At 41.2% G+C, this 12,417-nt stretch overlaps 1 protein-coding gene across 1 annotated transcript in view; it reads right to left on the bottom strand.

The window, feature by feature from the left end:
• The window catches only part of LOC124798415 (exocyst complex component 2), a 129,486-nt gene that overhangs the window by 67,290 nt on the left and 49,779 nt on the right, over positions 1-12,417 (bottom strand). Inside the window, exons 8-11 of the mRNA XM_047261812.1 lie at positions 5,477-5,592; positions 5,254-5,390; positions 3,419-3,648; positions 3,085-3,332 (exon numbers count right to left, since the gene is read on the bottom strand). Coding sequence (XP_047117768.1) covers positions 3,085-3,332; positions 3,419-3,648; positions 5,254-5,390; positions 5,477-5,592 — 731 coding nt within the window. The remainder of the gene's footprint in view (positions 1-3,084; positions 3,333-3,418; positions 3,649-5,253; positions 5,391-5,476; positions 5,593-12,417) is intronic.

The following is a 12,417-nucleotide window of genomic DNA, read 5'->3' as shown; positions in this document are numbered from 1 at the left end:
ACTAGAAGAAGGGATCAGTTGGTAGGACATGTTCTGAGACATCGAGAGATCACCAATTTAGTATTGGAGGGCAGCGTGGAGGGTAAAAATCGTATAGGGAGACCAAGAGATGAATACACTAAGCAGATTCAGAAGGATATAGGATGCAGTAGGTACTGGGAGATGAAGAAGCTGGCACAGGATAGAGTAGCATGGAGAGCTACATCAAACCAGTCTCAGGACTGAAGACCACAACAACAACACCTTACAATTACCTTCTGTATTCTACTGTAGCAGTCCTTTTTATTTATGGTCCAAGTGTCATCAAACTATGTTACTTCGCAGTGACACATCACCCTAAAATTACTTTCGCTCAAATTTTGCACACATGTGTATATAAGAGACAAATGGGGAATCATTCTATTGACAATACAGGCCAGATGAGAAAATCTCCTGACATAAGCAGTTCTGACAAACATCAGAATGTTAAGCATTAGCATCTCAGAACCAGCCAAGTTGGTCGGCTGTTCATGTGCCAATGTTGTGAGCATCTATGGAGAGTTGTTGAAACATTGAAACCTGGAGCAGACAACAAGGTGTTCGACTTTTACACCTTGTCACATAACAAGAAAGTCAGAAGCTGATCTGACAACAGAGTACAATGCTTGTGCAGGCACGAGTGTTCTGAAGCACACAACATTGAATGTTGGGTTCTTTAAAAGATAACATGAACATTTTCCAATGCTGTCACATCATCAACTAAACAGCAACAGATACGAGGTCATCAAGGTTGGACAGTGAACCAATGGGAACATGTCATCCGGTCAGATGAATCACTTTTCTTGTTACACTAGGTCGATGGTTACGTTTTAATATAGTGTCATCCAGGCAAAAGGCTGCTCAAAACATTCACTGGCTCACGGATGCTGGTCAGTGGGGGCAATTTTATACCATAGCTGACATTGACCCAGGTTTCCATGGGATCTGTGGTGGCACCACGACAACTGTCGACAACGTAATCATCATTGTGGACCACCTGTTCCCCTTCAGGCTTCATGTCTACACTGACAACAATGGTGTCTTCCAGCAAGATAACTGTCGGCACAAAAAGGCCAGAATCTGCAACAGTGGTTTGAGGAGCATGATACTGAACTCACATTGATGCATTAGCCACCAAATTCCCCTTATCTGATCACAATGGAACACATCTGTGATGCTATCTGATGCAAGCTCCACATCCACAAACCACCAGCCAATAATTTACAGGAATTGCACAACCTGTGGATAGACATCTAGTGGCACATGCCTCCAGAAATCTACCAAGGAATTGTAAAATCTGTGCAACAAAGTATCACTGCTGTATTGTATTCTCAAGGTGGACCAACCCTCTATTTAGCGTGTGATCATAATACTTTGACCCATCAGTGTGTGTCTCAGTGAAGTTGTAATTGACAGATAATGGAATACAACACAAATTGTGAAACTGCTAGGGTCAAATTAGTACAAATGAAGTTTTCCTGAATTGTCGTAATCTGAGAATATACTGTTGTAAGAGAAGATGCATTGTTTTGCCTGTGCAAAGAATTGTCACACATCAAGAGAGAGGAGAAACTCTTTTCATTTTCTAAACAGAATATTACAGAAGCAGAAATAAATGGCACCTTTAACCAGATCTGCTTAATCATTCATTATCATCATCTGACGGACAAATATGGTATTTCACCTCTCTCAAATGTGGAACTGTACTGTCCTGAGCAATTATTACAAGAAGCACTAATTTGGGGGGGGGGGGGAGGGAAGGAGGAGGGAGAGATGATGAAGACAAATGGGGTGAGGGGAGGGGGAGGGAGGAGGGGGGCGGGGGGAGGGGGAGGGGAGGGAGATGGGGGGAGAGAGGGGAGGGGGAGAGAGAGGGGAGGGAGGGAGGGAGGGAGGGAGAGGGGGAGAGAGAGACCAACCTTGTGGCAATTTTGGTACTTTCCATATTTTCATGTGAATCAATCACACAAGATATGCAAATGCAACTAGATATTACGTTTGTGCAAGATATAGCACATTTCTTGATTTGCTAAAGAATGAATATATTGATCTGGCACAAATTAATAATTCATGAATGGATACCATCAATTTTTCAATGGTGGACTTACCTTTCTTCTGGTCAAAAAGAGGTCCAGCACAGACACTGTCACAGTAACAAGTAGGACTGTTGATATCTGATATACTGACATTTAAATAAATATTGTTATTGGCCCTCGATATATTAAAAAAGAATTATTGATATATTGATGAAAAAAAAATCAATGTACCAGCCTATAAAAGTATCAGCTGCACATTATAAATATAATGCCAGTTTTAGAACTATATATTTAAGTATTTATTTATTATTAGTTATTCTGTAAATCAACAAGCTAGCTGCCTGCTGAACCCCTTTAGCAACGATTACATCAGCATGTCTCCTCCCATGTCTCTTCCCACAGCAAAAACCATTCTTGTCATTTAGATTACAGTTATCTTTTCAGGAACTGCCGATGTGAAGAAATAGCACAGAAATTACGTCAAAAATTGTTTTTCAATGCAACTGGTGTGCTATTTCTACACATCGGAAACCTTGTAACTCCATTCACACCACCTTCCCTAATGCAATCGGACTCCTACTTTGTGCCACCTATACTTGTTTCACATAGTCAGAGAGAAAAACTGGACGTAATGGGAGCTCAAAAAGTAGTAAGACTCCTTCACACAGTGAAAGTAAAATTACGTTCTATTACAATTTCGAAAGAACCATTTTATATATTTACTGAAAATTGAGGAAAAAAATATAATATAAAATAAAAATATCAGCAGTCAGTATTGCCATTTTGATATTGATATATCACAGAAAAAAGTATCGCCAACAGATATCAATATAGTTTGGAAAGAAAATCTATATTTTATCCACAGCCCTAGTAACAAGCAGTCACATTTCACGTATCACTCTGAATATAATGAGATAATTAGTACATTACTTTCTGGTTTACTGTTTGCGCGCGCGCGCGCACACACACACACACACACACACACACACACACACACACACACACACACAACAGAGAGCAGTTGACTCACCGTAAGTCAAATATTAGAGATCCAATTATATCAAGTGCCTCTCCTGGAAGGTCAAGTCGAATGAGGGCTGAATACGTAGCCCGTACATAGCGGAGGCAATGGGGCAACCAAGGCACCACTGCCTCCTGTCCATGAGATGGCCAGACTCCATAACTCTGTCTCTGAGGTGACATACGGTCAAGTGTATGTGGCAAAACAGCAGCACGAAGAAGATTAGTGAATCTTTCGATAGACTCCAGTACCATTCGCTGGAAAATAAATTTAGTATATAAAGAATGTGTGTCTGTGAACCATCAGAATGAAATTAAGGAACTGAGAGACATGTCACAAATACCTTGAACAAAGGCTGCTTATCAGTGTCAACTTTGACATGCAGATCACCACTGAAATATGCCTGGCCCAGCTTCCACATATCTGGAAAGCACTCATTCAAAGTCTCTGTCAGTTCCTCAACAAAAAGTACTCTCTGGGGGACTGAACTCTGCCAGTCCTGATTCTGTGGTGAGTTGTTAATTTTGTTGTATTTTGTAGATCCTGAGTGATGGCTGCCAGATTTATGTTTGGCTGCAAAAAGTTTCATTAAGGTGTAAGTTCTCTTTTTATCACTGCAGAACAACAGAAAGTCAGAAATTTTGTTTCACATGAAGGTTTGATACTGCATCTAACCATTACTTCACAACCATTAAACTTGTTTTTGAAACAGCCCATAAAAATGAAGACCAAATTTATTTGACCTCCTCCTGTAACGGTTAAGCAGTAAAGCTGCCTGTGATCTAAAGGTTGGTTTGAACACTGCAGTGTGCTATTGGGCACAATCCTGTTAGATGTTGTTTTGGTATTTTTCACATTAACAACTCTTTGCCAGAAGTGAAACAAATAACAAGTGACAGAAAAACATCCCAGAGCTGATGAGACTTGCCCACCAAGCCACCTCTGTAATGATTATAATTGCATTATTACCGTAAACTGAAAGTGAAGGCTGAGGATTATCAAAGCTGTGTCTAGTGGTAGTTCTCTGTGGCTAAATCTTTAATCTTAATTTTTCCAGTCTAAAATTTGCTAATACCAGATAAATTTCTTCTAAAATACTCAATTTGTTATGAGTACAAAAACTACTCAATAATCATTAGATTTGTGGGGTTTTCCTGTTACAATTGATAAATTGTATGGCTTTGGGTGCCCAGTCAGGTTGGAAACATCATTTTTATGCACAACATTTTGATCACTGACCTAGCTGTCAATGTCAGATGGTGTGGGCAATGACCTCAGGGACACTCGCTACCAGTACACAAACCTTTCACTGAAATATTCCACAAACAGAATTTTCAATCCTGCCAGGTACCAGAAATATATAATTTACTCAAATGTTATTTGCTTTCAACAAAAGAAATGTTATCCTGAATAAGTAGAGGCAATTGCAATTTTAACTGGTTGTTTAAAACTCCTTATTAACTCTCTAATTGGCAATGTTGGTCTCAAGTAATTATGATTTGCAATAAATATTGTAGTAGTATTAAGAAGCCAAATGCAGTTAATGGTATTGTTGCTCTCAATCATACACTGGCTACATAAAGTTGACAGAGCATATCTTTGGACTAGGCTATTTTGTCACAACATGGCACATATGCAGCAGGATGCAAAAGAGCTACCAGCTGGGAAGGTTTTTGAGGCATGCTTTTCTAGTTAGGTTTCATTAAAATACAAGGGAATATATTTATAAAAATAAAATATTTTATTCACTGAAAGGACTTTATTCATTAAGAGTAATATTCTATACCTTTCAAAATAAAGAAAAATAGACAGTTCCCCACTAATCTTCAGAACAGGTAGATCCTTCTCATCCTGTGACCTGATAGAGCCACCCTTACTTTTTAACCTGTTCCAACCTGTTCCACTCTCATCCCCAAGGGACAAACTATTTAGTTCCAAAAGCTAGGACAGTATCCTGTATTTTTTATGTGCCTATCAGCAAGACTGACATTGCACCTCCTGAAGTATTGGATAGCAAGTCTGTCTCTCAATTTTATTGTTTCCTTATGTGAATTTTCCTTCTGATACAAGATTCCATACCATTGACTATTTAGCTGCAAAAAGAGCTAATTTTACAAACATAAACATTCTGCCACACATACTGCTACAATTATGTATTGCATACTGTTTGCATCTAACCTGATTCATCACCACAAGCAGCTTCCAATGCAATATGCTCATCCTTGCAAGCATTCAGCTGTTTAGAGATGTAGGATGAATGGCTTGAAATGCAGTCCCATGCTGGATCCCCCGTTGATTCCAGATGCACCAAGTTTCTAGTTAACATAAAGAGAATAACATAATGAGTTATTTATTGATTCTTTAACATTCTGAAACTAATCCTCAAATGAAGTATTCATACTTGATAATCTTTTTTTGGTCTTCCAGAGAAGCAGGCATGTCTTGAAGTTTGGAATGTAAAAGTTCTCGTAGACCACTGATGCGCTGCTCAACTTCAACAAGCACTTTCTTAAAAATCTGCAAATAAAAAAATAATCAAGCAAAATAAAATCCAGTAAATAATCAAAGCATCTGTTTCTGTGCATATGTATTCATCACACATGAAGAATAGCAGTGCATAATACGAAGTTCATATTTTTCATTAAGAGTATGTACTGAGAGCTGCCTATTATTCTTATTTTTCATGAAATATGCAAGAGAGGATGCCAGTGCTATCTGACTGCTATGAACTTAACCACGTACTACAGTGGTTTTGGATGCTGAGACAGAGGTGGCATGTGTGGCTGGCTGCACCTATTAACCATGAATGCATGATGAACGAATCTTTAGTGTCACGAAATGTCATGAAACTGAGTAGGTTATGTTAAAACTATTAAGTTACTATCACTGAACTATAGATGACCATGTAAATGAAAGTTATTTTTTGCCTTTTCCGTTCTATAAAAACCCGAGAAAAAACACAATCTCTCCCTATCTAACTTCTTATTGCTGTTAGAGGTAATGAGTAATGCTTTGTATTTCATGACCAATGTGTTAATGAATTGTACTGTAAAAGTCAAGTAATGCTTAAGTAACTGAATTGCGTATTGAGCTTCACCACACAATTACTAATGTTGATGCTCTGGTTGATAGTCTTAAGTACAGAAGGTGATGAGAACTGCAGTAATAGCAGCTGTTTAATGAAGTGAGGAGTTTTGTGTATGGTAAATTATTTCCACACTTTTGTTGGAGAACTATATTTAATGAATTAAAGATAAAAAGTTTGATTCAGTGGTACATAATATTACTGAATTGTAAATATAATGAAAAATTTGGGTACAAACACTAAATGCAAATATTTCATTATTCTTTGCTCATTTAAGAGATGAGATGTTCATTAATTTTTTAGCCCAGTATATGACAGAATTTTAAAGATTAGGAGTCTGTCTGTCAAATCTAGAACTCACTATCTGATGGTGAAATATTTGAAATTAGTGTTAAGTTTAATGACTTATATGTTTTCATTTTAATAATGTTGCTACCCTTATCATTCATACACCAGAACAGCAAGCTGCAGACTGACGAATGTTATTTAATGTAATTTCAGGTGCAAGCAATCTGCACAAGAAGTTTGAACTTATGGAGTTACAATGTTATGCAGAAATATGATTGTACTAACTCACACAGAAATCAGAGTTCTGAACTGCATATCACAATGAAGAGCAAAAATATTATGACCACCTGCTTAACAGTGTGCTGGTCAACTTTTGGAACATAGCATGGTAGCTATTCTGCATAGCAAGGATTCAACTAGTCTTTGGTAGGTTTCCAGAGCCCCAGACGTGTTTCACCAGGTTCAGATTAGGCAAAACTGGTGACCAAGACATTAACATGAGTTCACTATTATGTTCCTCAAACCTCTGTAGCACAATTCTAATCTTGTGATGCTGACAATTTCTTGCAAATTTGCTCATCAGTGTATGTTTCTCATCACACTGCACACACATGGCTAAGAAAACTTTTTCAAGCTGTTTCAGAGTACTATGGTTACTGTCAAATAATTATTAGATTGGAAGAGATAATGCCGAGTTTTTGATTTCAGTGGTAGAAGAGAGTTTACTGTTTGAGTGCATCTGGCAATTTGCATAACACTTGTATGCTTTTTGACATCGTTGGTAGCTGAATAATAGTCTAGGACAGGACAGGACTGGCACTACATTTCTGGGTACTGTGTGTCCTTTAAAATCACTAGAGGATTTCAAAGAAAAGGTTCTGGCTGATGAGGTGCAGGATTACTACAAGCCATTGTTTCAAACTGTTATTTGTAAATATGGCAGCTGACAAGACGGTAATAGAAAAGTTGGGAATGCCAATTTCAAAGTCTTTTTATATAAAAATTTCTGGGGTTTAAAACACATACAATGAAAATAAACTGCACAATCCTGGCACACGCTCACTGATTCACTTTCAGCATTAAATAAGTCACTATTTACTCACTGAGCTAAAGAGGGAGCACGATGAGGTTATTTCTAACTGATACTCAAAAATTTAACAATATTGTAAAAAGGAAAGTTGCTACTCAACATATAGTGGAAATGTTGAGTCACAGATAGGCACAACAAAAAGACTGTCACAAATCAGCTTTCGGCCAGTAGGTCCTTCATCAGAATTAGACAGCAAACACATAAACACACACTCACGCAAACGCAACACACACACACACACACACACACACACATGACTGCAGTCTCAGGCAACTGAGGCCACACTGAGAGCAGCAGCACCGGTGCATGATTGGAGTGGCATCTGGGTGGGGTTGGGGAGGGGGAGAGATATTAGGGTAGGCATGGCAAACAGTAACATGCTGTTGGGGAACACAGAGGGACTAGTGGAAAAAGTGTAGGGCAGCTGTGTGCAGTCGGGAGGTTAGACGGAGGAAGGAGCAGAGAGGAGGGGATGGGCTTGGGGGGGGGGGGGGGGGGGGGGGCAGGTACCTTCTCTCCATCCGAGCAACATGCACAATGCCAACTCAAAAAGCTCTCCACCCTGCTCACTTCCTACTCCCACCTTGGAGTACCACCGTCCACCCTCTCTACACTAAGCCCCAAACCTCTTCCACGTCCCCTCATAACTGGCAAACCCCATCTCACAGACCTACTACATTTACCACACCCTCCAAAACTCCCTCCCACCACTACACAGAGTCCAGAACCTAAACAGATCCGAAACACAATCATGGACCTTTCTTTCGTAAGTCTTAGCCCCACAAAAATATCAGTCCTTTCCAAAGGCCTCACTTTTTTCCCCATTCCCAAATTCAGTCATGCAGGACTTGTTAAAGACCTTCTCTCCTTCTCCCGGTTCCTACAGTGAAAACACTTTTTTGCCACCAACCTTGCCAATCAGACTCAATCAAAGACCAATGCTGAAACCTGCCTAACTCAGTTCACTCCTCCATCCAGCTGTGGTCCACACCCACTGCCCCCAAACCAGCCCCTGTTAACTTTCCAGAATTTCTTAACCTCAAACCTTGCCTCACCATCATTCCTCAAACCCCTCAACATGCAAACTAACCTTACATCTGCCGAAAGAACCGCAGTTCACCATCTTAAAACTGATCCTGATCTTATAATCCCACCTGCGTATAAAGGCTCCACCACAGTTGTTTTGAACTGCAAGGATATCTGGCAGAAGGACTCCGTCAGCTGTCAGATACATCTCCCGACAAACCTTGCCAAAGTGACCCCATTCCAGAAATCCAGCAGGATCTCCAGTCACTCCTCAAATCCTTAGGCCCTTCCCAGATCTTCTCCCTGGAGTCCATCTCTCTACTCAACCCTCCCAATCCCTGCACTCCCACCTTCTACATGCTTACTAAAGTCCATAAACCTAACCACCCAGGATGCCCCATTGTGGCTGGTTACTGTGCGCCCACTGAGAGAATCTCTGCTCTCGTAGACCAACACCTTCAACCTATTACCCGGAACCTACCCTCCTACATAAAAGATACCAACCATTTCCTCCACCGACTCTCCACAGCTCCTGTCCCTTTATCACACAGTGCCCTGCTCGTCACTATTGATGTCATCTACCTTTATACTAGCATCCCCAATGCCCAAGGCCTTACCTCTATTGAACATTACCGTTCCCAACACCTGACAGATTCCAGACCAACTGATTTCTTCCTAGTTGTCACAACCAACTATAACCTCACCCACAATTACTTCTCCTCTGAAGGCATTACTGCAAACAAATCCATGATACAGCTATGGGCACCCACATGGCATCATCCTATGCCAACCTATTCATGGGCCATCTAGAGGAATACTTCCTAAACACCCAGAATCCAGAAGCCCTCACCTGGTTCAGACTCACTGATGACATCTTTGTGATTTGGATCGAGGGTGAGGACACCCTACCCACATTCCTCCATAACCTCAACAATTTCTCCTCCATTTGCTTCACCTGGTCCTACTCAAACCAAGCCACAAACCTAGTTGTTGACGTCCACTTCAAAGATGGCTACATCAGTACCTCCGTCCATATTAAACCTACAAACCACCAACAATACCTACTTTGACAGCTGCCACCCATTCCATACCAAGAAGTCCCTTCCATACAGCCTAGCCACCCATGGCCGCTGCATCTGCAGTAAAGAGCGGACCCTCTCAAAATATACTGAGGATCTCATTGAAGCCTTCAGAAATCGTAATTATCCTTCCAACCTTGTACAAAAACAAATCTCCCGTGTCTTATCTTTCCAATCTCCCACCGCCTCATGAAGTCCCACCGTCCGGCCACAGAGGAGCATTCCCCTCGTAACTCAGTACCACCCAGGACTGGAGCAACTGAATTACATTCTCTGCCTGAGTTCTGACTACCTCTCATCATGTCCTGAAATCAGGAATGTCCTGCCCACTGTCCTTCCCACCCCTCCCACAGTGGTATTCTGCCATCCACCGAACCTACACAATTTACTTGTCCATCCCTGCACAACCCCTACTCCCAACCCCTTACCTCATGGCTCATACCCCTGCAATTGACCTGGATGCAGGACCTGTCCTATAAATCTTCCCACCACCATCTACTCCAGACCGGTTCCAAACATGACCTATCCCACCAAATCTGGGCTACCTGTGAAATCAGTCTTGTAATCTACAAGCTAAGCTGTAACCACTGCGCTGCATTCTATGTGGACATGACAACCAACAAGCTGCCTGTCCACATGAATGGCCATCAACAAACTGTGGCCAAGAAAAAAGTGGACCACCCCATTACTGAGCATGCTGCCAAACATGACATCCTTCATTTCAATTAATGCTTCACAGCCCGTGCCATATGGATCCTTCCCATCATCACCAGCTTTTTCTGAATTGCGCAAGTGGGAACTTTCCCTGCAATATATACAAACCTTCATTAGTCATTGTCCTCTCCCACCCCACCCCCCACCTCTCCGCTCCCTCCGCCTAACCTCCAGACTGCACACAGCTGCCCTAACCTCTTTCCACCTCGACCATCAATGCTCCCCAACAGCATGACACTGTTCGCTACACCTACCCTACTATCCCTCCCCCTCCCCACCCCAGACTCCTCCTTTCCCCCACCCAGTCGCCACTCCCATCACACATCCGTGCTGCTGTTCGCAATGTGGCCTCAGTTGCCTGAGACTGAGTCGTGTGTGTGTGAGTTGCGTTTGCGTGAGTATGTATGTGTGTGTTTGCCGTCTAATTCTCATGAAGGCTTCACTGGACAAAAGCTCATTTGTGACAGTCTTTTTGATGTGCCTATCTGCAACTCAGCATCTCCGCTATATGGTGAGTAGTAACTTCTCTTTACACAATACTGTTAGATTTCATCCTGGATTTTCCATTGTTTGAGACTCAAAAATGCTGTAAATCTTGCTTTGATTCCCCTGACGTGATTAGTAAATCATATGTGAAATTAGTTTGTATAGTAACAATTAAATATACTAAAAACATCCATATGGAACTCACAGTAGAAAAAATCAGCACATCAACACTCAAGTTAATCAGCTGGATGTTGTAAAGGTAAAACACATTAACGAATTGGCCTTAGGCCACTAATCTGCCTTTGAGTTATGAGAAATTGGTTCCCACTACTCTGAGAAATAGCAATGACAATGTTCACACATAAACACTATTTTGGTGGAAAGATTCTACAATTATGAGAACAGAAGCCATAAGCAGCACAAACTGTCCCTCCAGAAAAAGAAAGAGTAATATTACAAGGTTACTTATCAAAGACCACTGAAAAGCCATTTCACTTGGAAATGTTTGTAAATACCCCTTTTTAAAAGATTATACTTAAAACAAACATATTTAACCAGAATATTTAACATCACCACCCCCCCCCCCCCCCCCCATGAACCATGGACCTTGCCGTTGGTGGGGAGGCTTGCATGCCTCAGCGATACAGACGGCCGTACCGTAGGTGTAATCACAACGGAGGGGTATCTGTTGAGAGGCCAGACAAACGTGTGGTTCCTGAAGAGGGGCAGCAGCCTGTTCAGTAGTTTCAGGGGCAACAGTCTGGATGATTGACTGATCTGGTCTTGTAACACTAACCAAAACAGCCTTGCTGTGCTGGTACTGCGAACGGCAGAAAGCAAGGGGAAACTACAGCCGTAATTTTTCCCGAGGGCATGCAGCTTTACTGTATGGTTAAATGGTGATGGCATCCTCTTGGGTAAAATATTCCAGAGGTAAAATAGTCCCCTTTTCGGATCTCCAGGCAGGGACTACTCAAGAGGACGTCATTATCAGGAAAAAGAAAACTGGCGTTCTATGGATCAGAGCGTGTAATGTCAGATCCCTTAATCGAGTATGTAGGTTAGAAAATTTAAAAAGGGAAATGGATAGGTTAAAGTTAGATATAGTGGGAATTAGTGAAATTCGGTGGCAGGAGGAACAAGACTTTTGGTCAGGTGAATACAGGGTTATAAATACAAAATCAAATAGGGGTAATGCAGGAGAAGGTTTAATAATGAATAAAAAAATAGGAGTGTGGGTAAGCTACTACAAACAGCATAGTGAACGCATTACTGTGGCCAAGATAGACACAAAGCCCATGCCTACTACAGTAGTACAAGTTTATATGCCAACTAGCTCTGCAGATGATGAAGAAATTGATGAAATGTATGGTGAGATAAAAGAAATTATTCAGGTAGTGAAGGGAGACGAAAATTTAATAGTCATGGGTGACTGGAATTCGAGAGTAGGGAAACGGAGAGAAGGAAACATAGTAGGTCAATATGGATTGGGGCTAAGAAATGAAAGAGGAAGCCGTCTGGAAGAATTTTGCACAGAGCATAACATAATCATAGCTAACTCTTGGTTCAAGAAT

This window comes from Schistocerca piceifrons, chromosome 5 (genome assembly GCF_021461385.2).
Source record: "Schistocerca piceifrons isolate TAMUIC-IGC-003096 chromosome 5, iqSchPice1.1, whole genome shotgun sequence".
Taxonomy (NCBI): Eukaryota; Metazoa; Arthropoda; class Insecta; order Orthoptera; family Acrididae; genus Schistocerca; species Schistocerca piceifrons.
Note: the sequence above shows the minus strand (reverse complement) of the source record. Positions and strands in the feature narration are given on the sequence as shown.